Source organism: Chiloscyllium punctatum, chromosome 4 (genome assembly GCF_047496795.1).
Source record: "Chiloscyllium punctatum isolate Juve2018m chromosome 4, sChiPun1.3, whole genome shotgun sequence".
Classification (NCBI taxonomy): Eukaryota; Metazoa; Chordata; class Chondrichthyes; order Orectolobiformes; family Hemiscylliidae; genus Chiloscyllium; species Chiloscyllium punctatum.
In genome coordinates, this window is record NC_092742.1 from 36,607,225 (window position 1) to 36,630,403 (window position 23,179).

The 23,179-nt window shown below is 39.5% G+C and overlaps 1 protein-coding gene across 1 annotated transcript in view; it reads right to left on the bottom strand.

Moving 5' to 3' along the window:
• The window catches only part of lrrc9 (leucine rich repeat containing 9), a 242,353-nt gene that overhangs the window by 146,603 nt on the left and 72,571 nt on the right, over nucleotides 1–23,179 (bottom strand). Inside the window, exons 11-14 of the mRNA XM_072568390.1 lie at nucleotides 15,216–15,433; nucleotides 13,896–14,027; nucleotides 6,588–6,767; nucleotides 1,422–1,539 (exon numbers count right to left, since the gene is read on the bottom strand). Of these exons, the coding sequence (XP_072424491.1) occupies nucleotides 1,422–1,539; nucleotides 6,588–6,767; nucleotides 13,896–14,027; nucleotides 15,216–15,433 (648 nt within the window). The remainder of the gene's footprint in view (nucleotides 1–1,421; nucleotides 1,540–6,587; nucleotides 6,768–13,895; nucleotides 14,028–15,215; nucleotides 15,434–23,179) is intronic.

The following is a 23,179-nucleotide window of genomic DNA, read 5'->3' on the forward strand; positions in this document are numbered from 1 at the left end:
GAAATAGAAGCAAAAGGACATTATTATTCTTATCCTGCTCCTTTATCCTGATGCTATGACTTCTAGTTCTAGATTTTCCAGCCAGAGAGAATCATACTCCCAGGCTCTGTCCTGTCAGTCCCTTACAGATATTTTCCTGTTCACACTTCTGGAGCAGGTGAGACTTGAAACGAGGCCTCCTGGTCCACACATGGCCACACCTCAACCATGCCACAAGAACACTTACAGAACCTCTCAAATATTTTCTAATCAACCAGTTTAGAGACATTATTAAACACTTCTAAAGCAATGGGATTTGTCTGAAACCGGTACACTACAACTGCAACACAAGAGCCACAGGTTCTCTCTGAATGCCAAAAGTTGAAAGATCATCTATCATTCTTTTAGATCTAAAGATATAGGCCTATTCTACTCAATCTCTAAAACTGTACTGACAATTGGAAATTGAAAGTAGTATGACAGTAGCAACAATATAATTTTGGTAAGTATGTGTTCACTCATTTCAAATACCTTGAATATATTTCGTCCTTGCTATAACTTAATTTTCTACATCCCAAAATGTGTCAATTCCTTGATATGGAATACTACGGAAATTAATGCTGCAAACAAGAAAATAACATATATAGCCCTGAGATAATCATGATAGAATAGCTCTAAAATACATAAACATGACTATTGTCTCATATCTCCTTATTCTCCGGCATCAGAAAAAAGATTATACTCTTGTATGAGAATAATGAAATAAATATGAGAGGGAACAGATAGAACCAAGAAAAGAATAAAGTTGCTATATTACAATAGAAAGAACATGTCTGATTATATAAAAACCAAAAGAACTGTGGATGCTGTAAATCAGAGACAAAATTAGAAATTAGAATAGGAAAATCTCAGCGGGTCTGGCAGCATCTGTGGAGAGAAATGCTTCAGGTTGAGTGATCCATCTCAGAATGCTTGTTCAAATAATTTTCTTTTTTGACACATAAATGCACAATATTAGTGAAGAAAAATGTTTGCTTTAAAATTTATTCAAGGACATGGACATTGTTGGCTAGGTCAGAATGTATTACCCATACCCAAATACCCATTGGGCTATTAAGAGTCAACCACATCCTTGTGGACCAGATAAGACTTCCTTCCCAAAGGACATTAGTGAACCAGATTGGTTTTTGCAACAATCAATAGTAGTTACATGGTTGGATTAAAATTTCACCTTCTGGTCTGGTGGAATTTGAACTCATGTCTCCAAATATTCACCCAACATTACCACAGCACCACCACTTGGACTTTATCTATGCCAAGGAATCAGTACAACATATTTTATAAAAGAATGGAAAATTAAGAATGATGCAACAGGTATAATTCCCTTTCAAATTAGGATTTTTCCATACAAAAGTATTGTTACTGAAATTTTAGGTACATACCCGATAAACATCTGCTTTTTTGAAACCACCCTCAAGAATCTGGAGAATTTCATTCTTTTCAGTAGATAATTTGGGATCATATATGTAAAATAGGTATTCCAACATCTTACTGTAGTTTCTAAAGGAGGATAGAAATTGTTGATTTCAGTACAGTATTTATCTGAAAAGGCAAAATTAATCAGTAACTATGCAAGATGTTGCAAATCTAACTTTAGATGTTTCTGAGCTGTTGTAAGGTCTAAATATATTTTATATGAAATATTAACTGGAAACAGAAGTTTAGACTGTGTTGCAAAGAAAGACCAATTGTATTAATTCATTTTATATTCATATTAACACTGCTCAAAAACATGCTGTTTCAGAGATCACAAAATCTGGGAGCATTGGTTTGAGGCTCAGAATACATTGTACAGAAGGGTTTTTATGTATGAGTAATCCCAGAGAATGTTGGTGTTGATCCAGGGATGGGAAAAGAGTGGCCTAGAGATTTATGACAATAGCTTGTGATGTACTGATATCTGGAGAAAGGATCCTCAGGATTGGGAGGAGGGGAAGTAAAGGAGCACTGGAGAGGAGTTTCTGGCAGTAATGACTCAAGCATGTGAAGGCATACCCAGAAAAATAAAACCAACTGCCTTCGGGTCTTGGATCATCTGACATGCTATACCACCTTCTCAGCCTTTTCTCTGACCCACTCATGGACCTAGAGGCATCATGCAATGTTCTTTGGTTGCTGGTTCATGCATTTAGCTTCACGTTTTAAAAAATATATTCTACCTATTTATCTACAATCTATTTCTATGTACATGTGTGATCTTTAATAGGAGTATATTTCTAGAAAGAAACACAAATTACTGGATATCTACAAATTAAAACATTCATGGTATATATTTCCATTTTTGGACTCTCTGCTGCTCGAAGGATAACAGTACACATGGACAAATATAGAGTTTCAAATTCTTTTATCAATCACTCATCGACTTGAAATAGATATTAATCTGCATCCCTTGCTGTCACTGAGGCAACTTTGTGGAGCTCCCTATCCAATGCCATTGCCACAAAAATTCAAATACAGAGAGTTGCATAGGGCAAATACCAGACTCTGAGGGCAACAAAGTAACAAAGCCTGGTTAACTTCTCAAAATCAAATTTCTTAAGCTCATATACACCATTTTAACACTGCCAACACAGCCAGGAAGAGAAATCATGAGTCCTGATGTTTGTCCTATTTCTGGGCCCCTTAATAACTTCCTCCTGTGCTGAGAATCAGGAACCACAGTCACAGCAGAGATGAACTGTTTAATACAGATGAAGCAAAATTTCTTGGCTTTTGAACTTTATGCCACTATTTATAAAACCAAAGGCTCAGGTTTCAGTATGACATAAAAATACTGCTTTGCCAGACAGTAAAAACTTGATCAATTCTATTATGTAACAACTTGTTTCTTTGAACATGGTCTCATGCGATATCTGGACAACATCCAAAAGACTTGAGCCTTGCAAGCACCGTAAACATCAATCCAGTGCACAAATGAGAATACCTTGAACTAATAGTGATATATTTTAATAATTGGTTTAACTTGCAAGTGACAAAACTTCCAGTAACTTAACACTGACCAATTCATCTGCAATATTTCCATCCACACAAGTGGATTTTGTTAACAAAAATAATTACACATTGAATTGAATGATAAATATTTTCTAATTTTAAATTGAAACTAACTACACTTACAAGTGCCCAGCATGGAGCACACAACAGGAAAGCAAAGTAATGCGAATTCTGGAAATCTGAAAGATAAGCAGAAAATGCTTGAAATGCTCTACAAGCCAGGCACATTTGTAGAAAAAGAAACAGAATGAACACTTTGGGTTCACAATTGTCACTAATTTTTATGATCATTGACCTCTGTACCTCCCTGTACATATACTGCCACACATTTCCATCACACCTATATCTACTGGAGCAAAATCAGGCCCCTTTACCAACACTGCTAAAAGCAGTATTCACATGAGCTTCTCATTTGTCCTCAGCACCACATTGAACAAGATAAGGTATGAATAAAACATAAATTACTGACCCAAAAAAGTCTAAATAATACATTGATGACTTAAAAAAAATATAACAATTGTAAAATACCAGGTTGCAGAGCTAACTAATTGCGGCTTTTTGGTGCTTTCATTTAAGAAATAGAGCTAGAGAGAGATATAGGCAAGGTTTCAAGTCTGAGTCATGAAGGAACATTCCTTTTCATTCTGTTCTATGCATGAGAGACTTGAACTGTATATTAGCATCATTTCAGGAAGCTCAACCACTTTTATTGAACCTGCCTTTGGAAGCTTCTAAAAGATCAGATAATGGACAAAATACCAGATAATGAGGTACTCACACAAGCAGGTATGCCAAACATCCTCACCAAATTGAGACAATCACAACCAAGTTAGGCTGGTCATGTAACCAAATGCCTAACACTTAAAGCAAGTCTTCTATGGTTGGCTAGAGTTTGGGGTGCATTGTCATGGCACTAAATGGAAGTGCTACAAGCATACATTGAAGAATTCACTTGTGAGCTTTGATACAACTTCAAGACCAAGGTGAAGCAATCCCGGGATTGCTATGCTTGGCATCAGCAAATAAAAACTATGGAGCTTGCTTCAAAAGTGAGCACATACAGAAGCAGTGAGAAAACACAAGACAAAATCTTAAGCCATTGGTTTGTCCACACCCTAATCATGTGATAGGTGGAAGGAGGTTAAGGTGAGGATGATAGGCCGGAGTGGGGGTGGGCACGGAGAGGTCAGGAAGAAGATTGCAGGTTGGGAAGGTGATGCTGAGTTCGAGGGATTTGACTGAGACAAGGTGGGGGGGGGGGGGGAATGGGAAATGAGGAAACTGGAGAAATCAGAGTTCATCCCTTGTGGTTGGAGGGTTCCAATGCAGAAGATGAGGCGCTCTTCCTCCAACCATCATGTTGCCATGGTCTGGCGATGGAGGAGTTCAAGGACCTGCATGTCCTTGGTGGAATGGGAGGGGGAGTTGAAGTGTTGAGCCACGGGGTGGTTGGTCCGGGTGTCCCAGAGGTGTTCTCTGAAACGTTCCGCAAGTAGGCGGCCTGTCTCCCCAATATAGAGGAGGCCACATCGGGTGCAGCAGATGTGGTAAATGATGTGTGTGAGGTGCAGGTAAATTTGTGGTGGATATGGAAGGATCCCTTGGGGCCTTGGAGGGAAGTAAGGGGGGAGGTGTGGGCGCAAGTTTTGCATTTCTTGAGGTTGCAGGGGAAGATGCCGGGAGTGGAGGTTGGGTTGGTGGGGGGTGTGAACTTGACAAGGGAGTCACGGAGGGAGTGGTCTTTTCAGAACACTGATGGGGGAAGGGGAGGGAAATATATCCCTGGTGGTGGGGTCCGTTTGGTGGTGGCGGAAGTGACGACGGATGATACGCTGTACATGGAGGTTGGTGGGGTGATAGGTGAGGACCAGTGGGGTTCTGTCCTGGCGGCGATTGGAGGGGCGGGGCTCAAGGGCGGAGGAGCGTGAAGTGGAGGAGATGCTGCGGAGAGCATTGTTGACCACGCCTGGGGGGAAATTGCGATCTTCGAAGAAGGAGGCCATCTGGGTTGTTCGGTATTGGAACTGGTCCTCCTGGGAGCAGATGCGGCGGAGACGAAGGAATTGGGAATATGGGATGGCATTTTTACAGGGGGCAGGGTGGAAGGAGGTGTAGTCTAGGTAGCTGTAGGAGTCGGTCGGTTTATAGTAAATGTCCGTGTTGATTCGGTCGCCCGAGATAGAAATGGAAAGGTCTAGGAAGGGGAGGGAGGCGTCTGAGACGGTCCAGGTAAATTTGAGGTTGGGGTGGAAGGTGTTAGTAAAGTGGATGAACTGTTCAACCTCCTTGTGGGAGCACGAGGCAGCGCCAATACAGTCATCGATGTAGCGGAGGAAAACGTGGGGGTGGTGCCAGTGTAGCTGCGGAAGATGGACTGTTCCACATATCCTACGAAAAGGCATGCATAGCTGGGGCCCATGCAGGTGCCCGTGGCCATGGAGTAGCCATGGATCGGCCTCATTCTTCTAAATTCCATCGAGTATAGACCCAGAATCCTCAACTGCTCCTCATATGACAAGTTCTTCCTTCCCAGAACCACTCTTGTTAACCTCCTTCGGACCTCCTCCAAGGCCAGCACATCCTTACAAAGTTCAAAACTGCTTACAATATTTCAAACATTTGATCAGAGCTTTAAACAGCCTCAGCAATAAATCTCTGCTCTTATAATTCAGTCCTCGCAAAATGAATGTTAATATTGCATTTGCCTTCCTAACTGTGAACTGAACCTGCATGTTAACCTTAAGAGAATCTTGAACTTGAATTCCTAAGACCCTTTGTGCTTCAGATTTTTCAAAGCCTTTCCTCATTTAGAAAATAGCGCATGCTTCTATTCTTCCTACCAAAGTGCATAACCTCACACTTTTCTACATCATATTCTATCTGCCACTTCTTTGCCTACTTTCCTAGCCCGTCCAAGTTTTTCTGCAGCTTTCCTGCTTCCTCAACACTACCTGTCCCTTCACTTATCTTTGTGTCATCTGCAAACTTAGCAACAATCTTTCATCCAGATCATTAATGGATAACATGAACAGTTGGTCCCAACACTGGCCCCTGCCTGATAATGAACATGGTTGTTCTTTGTTCTGGATGTAAGTTTTTTTGCTCAGCTGGAAGCTCAAACCTTCTAGCTCAGTGAGCAAACTTACATTCAGAACCTCAACCTGAGCCACAAATCTTCTGAAAACTCGCTAATGGTTGTCTTTGTGTCGAAGGATGATCAAGACCATGTTTATTACTCAGGACTGTGAGGAAACGTAAAACATGTAGCAGTAAACAGGATTTCAATTTATTAGTCTGATTTATTGAATGTAAAAAGAAACACTGTAGTATTGTTCCTTTAAAACACAATAGCGACTGGTTTCAAATTATTTTATTGGCTGTAAAATGCTTTGGGATATCCAGAGGCTCTGAAAGACATTACATAAATGCAAGTCATTGTTTTCTTAAAGTGATGAGTTGTAGATTATTGCTTTGTACAAAATTAGCAAGATTTTAAAAGTTGTTTTGTAAGACTGTATTTAAAAAGTAATTTAAAAGCTGCAATTAAAACAACTTACTCTGATTTAAAAGGAGATCCTTCTTTATTCAAAATAGATTGGATTTTATCCTCATACTTAAGGCGTAGTACTCGATTGTGAACTCTGACTATGCGATTTATTTTTAACCCTGTCACTCCAAGTTTCTTGAAGTCCCAAGCACAGAATCGAGACAAGATTACATCATAGCAGGAAGTGAACCTGTCAAGGGATAGAATATTACATTTATTTACACACAAATATCCTGAATTCATACACTGTTGTAGTTTATTCACACACAGTATAGAAAGTATATTCTATACATCTGCTACCATCAAATAAATTAAAAAGTAGCCTCATATTGTTATTGTAGAACAATTTTAATGTTAATGTTGAAATATTGGTAATTAATTCTTCCTTGGAAATTTTGAAATTTTAAGATGCTTTTTTTAAAATGAAAAGAACATCTTGTATAAACTTTAAATTACAGAACCACATAAATTTAAGAGTACAGGAGGCCTTTCAGGCCATCATGTCTGCATTGCTCTTCAGCATCATTTGTTGTCAATTTCTTGCTTTTCCCCATACCCTTACATATTATTTCTATTCAAATAATTAAACACTCTTGAAAACCTCAAATGAAGCTCAGATGATATGAGTGTCTACATACAATTAAATTCTAATGTGTAGTGCATGACTGGTACTTAAAAGCTATTCTAATACAGTGCTTTGTGCAGTGCTTTGTGCAATGCTATGATTACTATCTACTGACTTGTACGTCACGAAGCTAACAGCAAATCCAGAAAAGGTTTTCAGTTCCTTGGCAACCAGCTGATGGTTTGAAACATTTTTTTCTTAAATTGAATCATTAAGTTGAAATATGATGAATTTATTCTTGTGATGACACTGACTGTAGGACCAGAGCCAGAAAAAAAAAGGCACAGCACTAACAGCAAAGCTTAAACATAAATGTCATACATTACAAATTTCATAATGGCAAATATCCACAGGATAAAAATTCTTGGCTGCCTCAAATTAAAACAAAAATTACAAAAAAAATTACAAACTTTGTTAATACTTTAAATATAATTCAAGTAATTTAATTACTTATTACGATAAATCACAAAGTTACAAATAAAACTACCGATAATCAGCAAACATAGCAAATGCACAACAGAAATTATCTAAAGGATTTTTTCAAGTGACTTCAATGACTAGATTGGATTTTCTTCCAGTGTAAAGCTACAAATCCAAAACTAACTGTACTTGAAAATAGTCACTAAAATCTTACAGTAAAACTGCCTCCAATAAATGTTCTGTATATAGGCCTAACATTTTAGGACTGCAGGTCAATTTTTGAATGCAATTCACGTACAAAATACTTACCTCAGGTTTCCTTCAACATTCTCCTATGGCTTCTTTTTCTGTTTGTGAAAGTACAATTAAAAAAAATCAGCTTTTCAGAGTCCTTCCATGTGTGCCATCCCCTAGACTCATGTACTCTCACCAGTAATCTGGCCATACGTTTTTCCAACTCAGTTTAGGGCGACTTTGACGCACCTCAGATTTTCCAATGCTTTCAGTCTGGCTTCACACTCCGCTCTGAGTCCTCTTTCTCAAATTTCATTGAATCTTTGCCGGCATTCCTGTAGAGAATCTTGACTTCAGCCTTTCCTGTCTCCTCTCTGGCTTCTATCTCAATTATAAGTTTATAAGATATAGGAACAGAATTAGGCCAATCTTGGCTGATATGTTCCTCATGCATTTTCCTGCCATTCTAAAAATTCTTCCCATTACTCTAAGGCTGTGCCCCCAGGTCCTAGTCTCTCCTACTAATGGAAACATCTTCCCAATATCCACTCTGACCAGGCCATTCAGTATTCTGTAAGATTCAATTAGACCCCTCTCATCTTTCTAACTCGATTGAGTATGGACCCAGAGTCCTCAAACATTCTTTATATGTTCAGCTATTCATTCCTGGAACCATTCTCGTAAACCTTCTCTGAACACGCTCTGGCTCAATACATCCTTCCTGAGATATAGGGCCCAAAACTGCACACAATACTCCAAATGTGGCCGGACCAGAGCCTTATTCAGCCTCAGAAGTACATCCCTGCTTTTATTTTTAAGTCCTCTCAAAATAAATGCCATCATTGCATTTGCCTTCCTAACTACTGATTCAATCTGCAAGTTTACCTTGAGAGAATCCTGGACTAGAACTCCCAAGTCTCTTTGCATTTCAGACTTCTGAATTTCCTCCCCATTTAGAAAATAGTCCATGCCTCTATTCTTCCTACCAAAGTGCATGTGACCTCACACTTTCCCACGTTGTACTCCATCTGGCAAGTCTCTGCCCAGTCTCCCAACCTGTCCAAATCATTCTGCAGCCTCCCTGCCTCCTCAATGATACCTATCCCTCTACCTATCTTTGTATCACCTACAAGCTTAGCCAGAATGTCCTCAGTTCCTTTGTCTTGATCATTAATGCATGAAGTGAAAAGTTGTGGTCCTAACACTAAGCCTTGCAGAACACCACTTGTCACTGGCTGCCATCCTGAGAGGGACCCTTTTACTCCCAATCTCTGCTTTTGGCCAGACAACCAGGCTTCTATCCATGCTAGCACCTTGCTTGTAACATCACCAGCCCTTATCTTACTCAATAGCCTCCTGTGTGGCACCTTGTCAAAGGCCTTCTTTAATTCCAGGTAGATAATGTCCATTGGCTTTCCTTGGTCTAATCTGCTCATTACTTCCTCAAAGAATTCTAACAGAATTGTCAGGCGTGACCTTCCCTTCATGCTGACGTGGTTTTATTTTACCATACATTTCCAAGTATTCAGAAATTGCTTCCTTCACAATGGATTCCAGGATTTTACCCACGACTGAGGTTAGGTTAATTGGTCTGCAATTTTCAGTCTTCTGTCTTACTCCCTTTTTAAACAGGGGTTTTATATTAATGATTTTGCAGTCCTCTGGGACCCTCCCTGATTCTAGTGATTCCTAAAAGATTACCACTAATGCCTCCGCTATCTCTGTAGCTGTTTCCTTTAGAACTCTGGGGTGTAGTCCATCTGGTCCAGGTGATTTATACACCTTCATCAAGCCATTAGTTTTTCCTCGCACCTTCTCCTCGGTAATGGTCACCATACTCAGCTCTGTCCCCTCACTCTCTTGGGTTTTTGGGAAATTACTAGTGTCTTCCACTGTGAAGACCGATGCAAAGTAATTATTTAGTTCCTCAGTCATTTCTTTGTTCCCCACTACGATCTCTCCTGCATCATTTTCCAGTGGCCCAACATCCACTTTTGCCTCTCTTCTGCCCTCTACATATCTAAAGAAACTCTTACAATCTTTCTTTAAGTTACTGGCTAGCATGCCCTCATTTCTATCCTTATTTCTTTTTTCATTGCCCTTTTTGTAAGCTTCAACCTTTCACTCCAATACCAATTAATAATCTGTTAACTCCTCCGTAAACTTACTCACTGTCCTGGCATTCACCGCACTTTGGAGTAGCGAATTTCACAGATTCACAACCCTTTGTGAGAAATAGTTTCTCTTCAACACTGTTTTAAATTTGCCACCCCTTATCCTAAGACTATGACCTCTCATCCTAGAATGCTCCATAAGAGCACGCATCTGCTCCACGTCTACTTTATCCATACATTTATCAACTTGAATACCGCAATTTGATCTGCCCTCATTCTTCTAAATTCCAGACAGGACAGGCCTAAACTGTTCAATCTCTTCATATGACAAACCTCTCATGTCTGGGATCAATCTATTGAACTTCCTCTGATCTGCCTCCATCTTTCCCCAAATATGGGGACCAAAACTGTGCACAATACTCCAGGTGCGGTCTTACGGTATAGTTGCAACAATACTTTCTTACCTTTATATTCTATTCCTTTAGCGATAATGTAATTTATCAAATATGTATTAATAATCTAAGTCAGGGTTTGTCCAACAGGACGACACCTCTGAAATTCATGGAAGGAAACTTGTCACTTTTAACATTTAGAAATTATAGATTTATCAGTTTCTAAGGACACTGGGATTCAAATTCAACATTGTTACTTTTTTTAACATAATATTAAAATGGACACATTAATAACCAATTTATCAGGGTTGAGGCCTGCAAGGATTCCATTTGCATTTGGGCCACTCACTGCAAGCTTGGCTGGACGTTTTAAGGCAGAACAGCTAGCTGCCTTTGCAATGAATTCATTCATGGCACGTGGCTTCACAGGATGGGCTAGCATTATCCATCTTTGGTTGCTCATGACGTGATGACAAACTGTCTTTTAGAATCACTGCTCTTCACTTGAAGGTAGACCGCAATGCCATTAGGGAGGGAGTCCCAGCATTTTGACCCAGTGACATGTAAGGAACAGTGATATATTGCCAAATCAAAATAGTGAGTGACTTGGGGTGGGCAGTGTGTTGCAGGTGGTGTATTCCCTTGTATCTTTTAGATAGTAGTTGCCATGAGTTTGAAAGGTTCTTGGTAAGGAGTCTTGTAGATCTTATACACTGCTGCTACAGAGGCTATTTCTCCTAAATGAGGCCAACGTTTTGAATATTGGAGCTGTACTCATTCAGGAAATTGGGGAGAATTCCATCACACCTCTGATTTATACCTTGTAATCAGTGCATGGGCATTAGGGAGTCAAGAGGTGGGTCACCCACTGTAAGATTACTCACTTCCTACCTGCTTTTGTAGCTATAATATTTACATGGCGAGTCCAGTTCATCTTCTAATCATTGGCAAACACTGAGGATGTTGGTACTGGGGGATTAAGCAATGATAATGCCATGGAATGTCCAGACATAATAGTTTGATACACTCTTGTTGGAGAGAGTTAGTGCCTGTCACTTGATTGGCATGAATGGTGTTGCTGGAAAAGCACAGCAGGTCAGGTAGCATCCAAGGAACAGGAGAATTGACGTTTCGGGCATCAGCCCTTCTTCAGGAATCATGAATGGTATTGGTCCACATGACGGCCCAAACCAACATTTTGCCCAAGTGTTGCTGCATTTGGATATGAGCTGCTGCAGTAACTGAGGAGTCATGAATGTGCTGAACAATGTGTAATCAGCAGCAGATATTCCCTCTTCTGACATGATGATTGAAGGGACGTCTTCGATGAAGCAGCTGATGATGGTTGGGTCAAGGACACACCCTGAAGAACTTCTGCAGAGATGTACTGGAGCCGAGATACTTGAGTCCGTGATTAAGAAAGCGAATGCAATGTTGTCTCTTATCTCAAGAGGGTTGGAATATAAAAGCAGAGATGTACTACTAAGACTTTATAAAGCTCTGGTTAGGCCCCATTTGGAGTACTGTGTCCAGTTTTGGTCCCCACACCTCAGGAAGGACATACTGGCACTGGAACGTGTCCAGCGGAGATTCACACGGATGATCCCTGGAATGACAGGTCTAGCATATGAGGAACGGCTGAGGATACTGGGGTTGTATTCGTTGGAGTTTAGAAGATTAAGGGGAGATCTAATAGAGACGTACAAAATAATACATGGCTTTGAAAAGGTGGATGCTAGAAAATTGTTTCTGTTAGGCGAGGAGACTAGGACCCGTGGACACAGCCTTAGAATTAGAGGGGGTCATTTCAGAACGGAAATGCGGAGACATTTCTTCAGCCAGAGAGTGGTGGGCCTGTGGAATTCATTGCCACGGAGTGCAGTGGAAGCCGGGACGCTAAATGTCTTCAAGGCCGAGATTGATAGGTTCTTGTTGTCTAGAGGAATTAAGGGCTACGGGGAGAACGCTGGCAAGTGGAGCTGAAATGCGCATCAGCCATGATTGAATGGCGGAGTGGACTCGATGGGCCGAATAGCCTTACTTCCACTCCTATGTCTTATGGTCTTATGGTCAGCTCTACAGGGACAAGGTGGATTTGTAAATGAGCCTTGAAATAAACTGTCAAGGCACTCAGTTGAATTAAACTGAATTAGCTTGGTTGTCACATGTAGCCAAACATATATAGTGAAAAGCTTATAGGACACCACTTACAGCACCGTCTTAGGCACAAAGGTACCTCGGTACAATCCTTAGTTACAGGATAGAGAAGTTAAGAAATAAAGTTACATTATAGCTATGTACAGTATAGCCATAGATCAGAAAAACAAGAAGCAAAGTTAAAAAGACAAACATTAAACAGTACAAGTACCAAGTCAGAAAGGAATGAAACCAGATGAATGACTCAGTAGTGCTTGAGTTGCCAAAATGTCCTCACTCGTAGGAATGGACATCACACTGTCCACATAGCTCTGCACTAATTTGGTACCCAATTCCTCCATGCCTCCTCAAATTGCATGGAAGCTTTCTGGCAGATTTGCTATTGCTCCAAATCTTTCAGGTTTCATTAAAATGCTCATCCATGTTCTCAGAAGATACGTATAATCTTGCTGGCACCTATACCACCCTTGTCCCACACCATGGCTGAATGGGCAATTAGCTTTTTAACAATAGAGATGTTCCAAAGGAGAGTTATTGGACCAAAAACGTTTATTGTTTCTTTCTCTACAGATGCTGCCAGACATTTTGTGTTTCTCCAGCAATTTCTGCTTTTATTTCAGATTTCCAGCATCTGTAGTATTTTACTTTCACATGTGGTGAGGGGAGTTGGGCAAATTATCTGCAGTTTGAACAGAGAACAAAAATTGTGGGAAAAATAATTAGGACCAAAAGAAAACGTCTGGGTACAAGGATACAGTCATCATTTTTTGTTTAACAATCACTCTTAGCCACATTCTCACATTCATGCCCATTCCCTGTTGATCACATCCCAATCTGTTCTGTAAGAGACAGGAGAACAAAGTGGCAAGACAGATTATAGCTGTGTAGAATTATGAGAGGATGAGATGAAACCAGGAATATTATGAATGACTCCTGATTGATGGAGATGGTGATTGTGCATTGAACATTATGAGAATAGTGGTGCAGCGGATGGAATATGAAGTATGAAAATATATTCATTGACTTCGACCTTTGATCACTGAATTTATTGTGATACTACGTTTACGACACTAGGGCCACTCTCCTGACATTGATCACCACTATTATTTGCTCCCAAAACCATTTTCAAAGATTGGATCGTGAGTTTATTGGCCTTTGTGGACAGATTATGTTTAGCCTTCTCTCCACTACAATTTCCAGCATCTGGGAAACTTGGAACAGGTTCTGATTCCTTTTGCACTAAATTGATTAGGTCCTGCTCAGATTGCTCTTCCACGATCAACTCCAACAAAAACACAGTTCTCCTCTTTTATATTTGAAATTTGGTCATTAAGTATTACGAGGTTTCTGTTAGGAATTTGTAGTTATCACCATACCATACATCAGAAGGAGTGCCTTCCTCAAAGCGAATGTTTCCCACGGTTTCCAGTTCAATTAACAAAAACAGAATACTCAAATTAAAAAAATCAACGATTGGCTTCAGTTCAGTCTGATACCTTACTTCAGTTCTGTCAAAGAAAAGATAGGATGGAATGACTTATTTAAGTATGACAAAATAAATATTTGCATTTGATTTTAGGTTAACAGTGAAGCCAAACACATTTTAGTTAACACATTATCACGTCTTTTTCACATAGTCTGAGCAAAGGAAACTATGAAGGGAAACTTTATTATGACAGATTCGTAAAATGCACAAAAAGAGCTGGTGGTACAAAGGCATTTAGGTATCTTTGATAGTCCTTAAAACACCCACAGGAAAAAGTGAATCAACTACAGTTAACAAACTAAGTTAATGATTGCATTAGATCAAAGAAAGTGGCTTACAAGAATGCCAGAAATAGCAGTAAGCATGAGTGTTAGAACAATTTAGGAAATTGGTAAGAAAAAGGAAAAGAGAATACAAATGTAAGCTAGTAAGGAACATAAAGACAGACTGTAAAAGCTTCTGTTGATATATGAAACGAAAGAGATTAGCAAGGGTAATTGTGAGCCAATTAGAGGTAGGGACAGGAGCATATATATTGAAGAAACTAAACAGTTACTTGGTGTCTGTGTTCATGAAAGAAGTTACAGGAACTACTAGGCAATTAAGGGGCTTGAGTAACTGAAGAACTAAAAGAAATTCATATATTAGTAAAGAGGCAGCATGTGAAAAATTAGTTTGTTTGAGGGTTCAGAAATCTCTGTATCAGATAAGTTTCATCTCAAAGTGTGAAAGGAAGTAAAACAAATTAATGGATGCATTGGTGATTTTTTTTTTGAATAGATCTGGAAAGGATCTTGTTGAGTGGAAGGCAACAGATGTAACTTCACTATTCAAGAAGGGAGGAAGACAGTAGACAACAATAGACTTATTAGCTTATCATCTGTAGTAGTGAAAATGTTAAAATTCATTTTAAAGTACATGATAATTGAACAGTTTTGTTGAGTCAACACAGATTTCTGAAGAAACATATGTTTTACAAACTTGAAGTTGTTTTGAGGATGTTACTTGCAGCATAGGCAAAAGGAGAACCAGTGAATGTGTTTTGTGAATTTTCAGAATGACTTCTGATAAAGTTTGCCACATGAGTTTAGTGAATAAAACTACAGTAAATAGGATTGGGAGGAATATACTAGTACAGATTATTATTATTAGAGAAATTAAACAGCTTTTGCAATATCATGCAAGATATATCACACACTAATTTACTCACTCATCCAGCCTGTTGTTCCAAAATGTTAGTCTTTCTTTCAGAGCATCCAATTTTTGACACATTTTCTGCTCTTCACTGGAACCTTCAGTGTTGTCCTTTAGTGAATTACTATTGCTGTGCATTTCTTCATTCCTGTCTTTATTCCTCAACCCATTCAGAAACATCTTCACAGAATTTGGTCTTTTGCTCAAATACAGCTTTGTCAATTCTGATTCTAGCTGTTTCAAGAAAATTGTTTCATTAACTATGATCACATTTTTATAAAAAAAATGTTCAATCTTAGCCGTTTGCTTACAAGATTACATTCAAAAATAAATATATTATAAAACGTGACTTCATTACTTGATCCTGAGCATTATCAGGATTGGGTCAATGATTGATGCACCACCTCAATGTCTGAACATCGAACATAGAAACTTACAGCACAGAACCTTATGCCCACGACTCAACTCACTGCTATCTATGTGCATGTCTAGCAGTCGCTTAAATGTCCCCAATGACTCTGCTTCCACTACCATGCATTCACAACTCTCTGCGTAAAGAACCTACCTCTGATGTCTTCTTTATACCTTCCTCCTAATATCTTCAAACTATGATGCCTCGTACCAGTCAATCCTGCCCTGGGGAAAAGTCTCTGGCTATTGACTCTATCTTTTCCACTCAATATTTTGTACACCTCGATTAGGTCTCCTCTCTTCCTCCTCCTCTCCAGAGAGGAAAGTCTGAGCTTAGTCAATCTTTCTTCATAAGGCAAGCCCTCCAATCCAGGCAACATCCTGGTAAACCTTCTTTGCATTCTCTCCAAACCCTCTGTATCTTTCCTATAGTAGGGCGACCAGAACTGGACACAATATTCCAAGTGCGGTCTCACCAGGGACTTGTAGAGCTGCAGCAAAACCTCGCGGCTCTTAAACTCAATACCCCTGTTAATGAAAGCCAAAGCACCATATGCTTTCTTAACAATCCTATCCACTTGGGTGGCAACTTTGAGGGATCTATGTACTTGCACACCCAGATCCCTCTGTTCCTCCACACTGCCAAGAATCCGGTCTTTCATCCTATATTCAGCATTTGAGTTCAACCTTCCAAAATGCATCACTTCACATTTATCCAGGTTGATCTCCATCTGCCATTTCTCAGCCCAGCTCTGCGTCTGTCTATGTCACGCTGCAGCCTGCTGTAGCCCTCTATACAATCAGCGACACCTCCAACCTTTGTGTCATCTGCAAATTTACTAACCCACTCTTCAACCTCCTCATCTAAGTCATTTATATAAACTACAAAGAGCAGAAGCCCAAGAACAGAGCCCTGCGGGACCCCACTCAACACTGTCTTCCAGGTAGAATACTTCCCATCTACAACCATCTACAGCCTTCTGTCAGCCAGCCAATTCTGAATCCAGATAGCCAAATCTCCCTGTATCCCATACTTCCTGAATTTATGAATGAGCCTACCATGGGGAACCCTATCAAATGCTTTGCTGAAATCCATATACACCACATCCACTACTCGACCGTAGTCGCCTCACATGTAGCACTTAAGATATGCTGATTCTAGACTGGTGAGTTTCACTTTTGAGAGAGTAATTTGATCAGTTACATCATAGTTTACACAAATCTCACTGTACCATATCTCTCAAAATTTGTCTCTTCTTGGTCTATATTTTTACAGTAATTTACTTTTATTTACTTTCATTCTTTTTACAATCATTAACATAATTATCAATACCATTACTGCCATTACCATCCACTTAGATTGAGGTAATTTGGAACTCTGGCTAGATATTGTGATCTGATTTACTTCAATTCAACAAGTTTAAGTTCAAGTGAGAGTGGATACTTCACCCAAGTGAGATAAAGGATGAGTGAGTATACTTGGTGATTTTGATCCAAGTGGGAATTCAGGACAGAGGAGGAATGAGGCATATTAAGTAAGATGCACTGCAAGAAACAAAGTCTCCAGACTGGAAGGGCGTGTGGGGAGAATAAACAGTCTGCATTGAAACAAGCAACAGGATGATGTCACAAACCACAAATGAAATGAGTGCAGGGAGAGAAGCTGATTAGGGAGTTGGATTGGTGAATATTTCTGGTAGAGTAAAAGTAAGATCTTCAGTGCGTATTCAAGTCTCTAGGCATTTTTCTCCTTTTCTAAAAAGAGTTTTTAAGTATAAGATTTAAATTTGTGTATAGAAACATAATTGCAATAAATTTTTGAAAAAAAGAGACTCTAGAGTAATTGAAAAATTATTATAATAAAAAAAGTGTGGAAAACAGGGATTCTGGAATAATTACAAATATATTAAATGAAATACAATATTAATGGTAAAGCGGTTCATGTGTTGTTGCTGCTGCAGCCTGTGGCATCTGCTGCACAAAATGAGATTTGGCTTTCAACAAGTAGTTTATAGGATCTATGGAATATTGTGTAATTGTCGATGCCAAAGGTCTTCTGCCTGCCAACAACTTTAGGATTGCTGAATAGCCTTGAAGCTCTTAGACAGATTATTCGTTGGGAGGAATTTAAAATACCTCCATAATAAAATCTTTATCGGACATAGGCTTCCGGTCACAAAAACCTGCTTGAATCATCACATTCTGCTTCCTGCCTCGCAGCCAATTGTGGATCCAATTTGTCAATTCTCCTTGGGTCCCATGAGTTCTTACCTTTACTATCAGTCTCCAATACAGCACTTTAGCAAAACCCTTCCCGAGGTCCATTTCAAATGCAGTGCCCTCATCTATATACATGGTCACCTCTGCAACAAATGCAGTCAGGCAAAAAGTGAGGACTGCAGATGCTGGAAACCAGAGTTCAGATCAGAGTGGGAGGCTTCCTTCCTCTATTCATGATGAAGAGCTTTTGCCCAAAACGTCGATTTTCCAGCTCCTCGGATGCTGCCTGATCTGCTGTGCTTTTCCAGCACCACTCTGATCTAAACAAATGCAATCAGGTTGGTCAGACGTGGTTTCATCTTTAACAAAACCGTGCTGCTTGTTCTTGATTAATCCCTGCTTCTCCAAGTGCAGGGATTCTATCCCTTGATTCTTCCTACTATTCGTGATATACATTAAAAAATCTGGATGACTTGTTGCTAAATTTGTAGATTACACAAGGACATGTGGAGGGTCACAGTGTTGTGGAAGCAGGAAGGCTGCAGAAGAACTTGGACAGACTAAGAGAGTGGGCAAACAGGTGGCTGATGGAATACAACATGGGAAAGTGTGAGGTTATGCACTTTGGTTGGAAGGACAGAGGCTCAAAATATTTTCTAAATGTGGAAAGCCTTTGGAAATTTGAAGCACAAAGGAATTTGGGAGTCCGAATTCAGAATTTTCTTAAGGTTAACATGCAGTTTCAGTTGGCAGTTAGGAAGACAAATGCAATGTAAGCACTCATTTCAAGAGGACTAACACAAAAGAGCAAGGATGTACTGCAAAGACTGGACAAGGCTCTGGTCAGATATTTGAAATATTGTGGGCAGTTTGAGCCCCCTAGCTAAGGAAGGAGGTGCTGGCCTTGGAGGAGGTCCAGAGAAGATTAACAAATGATCCAGATAACAAAGCTCCAGTCTTATAATAAGTGGTTGAGAACTCTGGGTCTGAACTTGGAGTTGAGAAGGATGCGTGGGGGGGGGGGGGGGGGGATCTGATTGAAACATTCAGAAAACGGACAGCCCTTGATACAATCAGACATGGGGAAGATGTTTCCACTGATAAGACAGATTAGGAGCCAGGTACCTCAGAGTAAAGGGACAAACATTTAGAATTGAGATGAGAAGGAATTTGAGAGAGGGTCATGTCATTTTGTGGCTAGTTGATGTTCATGTATCCTGAAACACACTAAAACAGAAGCTAATGAACTTGAAAAGACCCTATACCGACAACAAGGAAAACTAATGTTATTTATAAAATACCATGCAAGGACAGTAACAAACACTACATTGGACAAACAGGCAGAAAACTAGCCACCAGGCTATCAACTAGCCACAGAACGACATGACCCTCTTTCACTAGTATCCTTACATACAGATAAGGAAGAACACCACTTCGACTGGGACAACAGATCCATCCTAGGACAAGCCAAACAGAGACACGCGAAAGAATTCCTAGAAGTATGGCATTCCAACCAGAACTCTATGAACAAACACATCAAGTTAAACCCAATCTATTACCCCCTGAGAAAAAGAACAGGAAATGATGTCACCACAGGAAATGACATCACCAACCCAAAGAAACCCAAACATATCAATAGAAAGCAGGAATTATCAACAGTGCTTCGCCCGAAGGCCCACTTAAGATGTTACCCAGTAGAGTGACGAAACGTTTGGAAATGAACCTTCCAGCTCAGCGAGCAAACCCACATCCAGATTGTGGAAAGTATTACTGCACTTTTTAAAAGCAGGTGACTGACACTCATTACGAATGCTCTTTTTTTCAAGCAGTGAGGAAAGTATAGTTAAACAAACTGGAACAAGGGCATTTATACAAAATGAAATTCAGCTGGTAACAAGTAGCTAATCAATCTTTGGAATCATGACTGATTATCAATGACAAAGGTCTTCTCTCCTGCCAACAACTATGTCATTAGCTCCAACGTAGCTGAACAGCTCGAGTGTGTGAATGTTTGGGCGGAAGCCATTGGACCCCTGGCCAGGAAGATTCTGCAATTTCCACTGCTATAAAAATAACAGCTCAAGTTTTAAGAAAACCTGTTTATTTCCCTTCATCACTGACTTCTAACCAATAAGTCAGGGACATAAGAAGTGCAAATCATTCTGTGCCTCCTAAAAACAAATGAATGAACAAAGAGATGATCGAGAAGTGATCAGTGCTGACAAGCCAAAGTATCATCTCACTGAATATTATGCATAGGAATCACTGAACTGATTTCCCAGTCTATCACTCTGCCTGTAACACCCATTCTTGTTTTGTGTCTGTGTTTGTATGTAGGGGCAATATTATAAGGGGTTTAGAATTTAAACTGGCAGTCCTAAAATCTATTTATTTCTAATAAATAGCAATTTCTTTAAAGTAAGAAACCTGGGCCCATCTTTCTGTCAACTAGGATCTAACTAGGATGAAAATTCAAAAATTGTATACCTTTAAAGCATCTTTAAACTTTGCAAACACACCAGGAATAGAGGGACTTGATTTCCAGCATTCTACCCCAGTGAGGCAAGAACATTAAAGCATTAAAATAGTTGTGGAGGTGGTTTTCGGAGAAGGGGAACATAAGGGAGCTAAACAAAAGGACTTGCCAGCATTGCCAGGGCAGCTATTTGAATAGTGATACTCAGTTGGACAGGAAGGAACAGATTGAATAGAGTATAGAGAAACAGAATCAAATAGGGTCAAAAGACAAAAATGTTCACTCTTCACTTATATACACATTGTATTCGGAACAAAATGAATAAACTAACAATGCAAAAAGGTTAATGGGAACGATCTTCCAGACATTGCAGAGACAGAGCTTCATGGAGATCAAAACCGGAGAGTAAATGTTTGGAGCTGTGAGACTTTTCAAAAGTATAAGCAGAAAGGAATGGACAGTGGCATAGCTTTGTCAGTACAAGATAGAATAAGTACAATAGCTGGAAATAATCTTAGAATCGTAGAATCATAGAAACGTGCAGCATGGAAACAGACCCTTCGGTCCAACTCGCCCATGTCGACCAGATATTCTGCATTAATCTAATGCCATTTGCCAGCATTTGTCCCATACCCCTCTAAATCCTTCCTATTCATATGCCATTCAGATCCTTTTTAAATATTGTAGTTGTATCAACCTCCAACACTTCCTCTGGCAGCTCACTCCATTCATATCCTATCCTCTGCTTGAAAGAGTTGCTCCTTAGGTCCCTTTTGAATCTTTCCCCTCTCACCTTAGACCAATGCTCTCCAGTTTTGCAATCCCTTAACCTGAGGAAGTGACTATTCACTCTATCCATTCCTGTCATAATTTTACAAACTTCTTTAATGTTACCCCTCAGCCTCTGACACTCCAGGGAAAATAGCCCCAGCCTATTCAGCCTCTCCATTCACCTCCAATCCTGGCAACATTCTTGTAAATATTTTCTGAACCCTATCAAGTTTCACAACATCCTTCCTATAGCAGGGAGACCAGAACTGAATGCTGTATTCCAAAAGGGACCTAACCAATGAGCCGTACACACATGACTGCCCAACTCCTATACTCAATGCACTGACCAATAAAGGAAAGCATACCAAACACTTTGTTCACTACCCTATCTACTGCAACTCCGCTTTCAAGGAGCTATGAATTGGCACCTCAAAGCTTCTTTGTATTGCAAACCTCCCCAGGACCCTACCATTAAGTGTTCAAGTCCTGCCCTGATTTGCCCTACCTAAATGTAGCACTTCATATTTATCAAAATTAAACTCCACCTGCCATTCCTCAGCCCACTGGTCCATCTGACCAATGTCTCATTGTTTTCTGAGGTAACATTCTTCGCAGTTCACTACATCACCAATTTTGATGTCATCTGTAAAAGTATTAACCATACCTCCTATATTCACAACCAAACAATTTACATAAATGACAAAAAACAGTGGACCCATCACCGATCCTTGCAGCAACATATTTTGCCTAATGATATTTTCCCTAATGATATTTTCCTACCTTCTTCCCATTATTCATCACATTCTTCCTCTTCAAATAACTATCTATCTATCTAATTCCTTTTGAATGCATCAAATAAATGAGCCTCAACAACACCCCCGATAAGAATATTTTATCCTGCTTTTAAAACATGCATACTACCAAATACAAGATACCCTTCTGGCTTTTAAGAACATAAAAATAACTTAAGATGATGATACAATAAGCTTAGATCAGAAGACATAGAATCCATATGGGTGGAGGTAAGAAATATCAAGAAGATGATGACATTGGTAAGAGTATAGAATTCCAATATTAGCTATACTGTCGGACAGAGAATAAAGCCTGAGACCATGAGGGCATGTCAAAAATGCAGAATATTAATCATGAGTTATTTTAATATTCTCATAGATCAGGAAAGCCAAATGGGCAGAGATAGGCTTTAGGTAGAATTTATAGAGTGCCTTTGGGACAGATTCTGAGAACAAAATGTTGTGCATCCATTTTGGGATTAGGCTATGTTGAACTTGGTTGTGCAAAATGAGGCTGGATTAGAAAATGACGTCAAATTAAAAGATCCTCTAGAATTCAGCATTCTGCTTGAGAGGGTGCAACTTAGATCAGAAACAACTTAAAACAAGGGTAAATACATAGAAACAAGTTGGCTGGAATGGAGTGGGAAAGGAGTTCAGTAGAAAATATGGTTGTTGAAGAATGACAAAGTATTTAAGAAAATAATTCACAGCTTATAATAACTATATCACAGTGTGAAAGTAGGATTCAAGGAAGGGAATAAACTAACCATTACTAACCAAAGAAGGCAAAGATAGTATCAAAAGTACTTATCAAAGGAAAAATATAAAATGTGGCAAGACAAATAATTGAGAAGGCTTAAGAACCAACAACAGGTGACCAAAAACAATAAAGAGGGAGAGGGAGAAAATAAACTGATAAACACTAACAAAATTGACAGCAAGAAACTTATTTTGAATATATAAAAAAGGAAAAGAAGTCTAAGTGACCAAAGGCTCCTTAGAGAATGATGCTGGGAAAATAATAATGGGTAGCCAGGAAATAGCACAGGAATTGAATAAATGCTGTGCATCTATCTTCATGGTAGAAGATATAAATAGCATTCCAAAAATTTTAAATAATCAAGTGGGGAAAGAAAGGAGGAGGAAATGAAGATTATAAAAGAGATTAGACAGACTCGGTTTGTTTCCTTCAAGCAGAGGAGATTGAGGGGGGACATGGCTGTGATGCATAAAATTGTGAGGGGCACAGATAGAGCAGACAGGAAGAAACTGTCTGATGGAAGGATCAATGAGCAGGGGCACAGATTT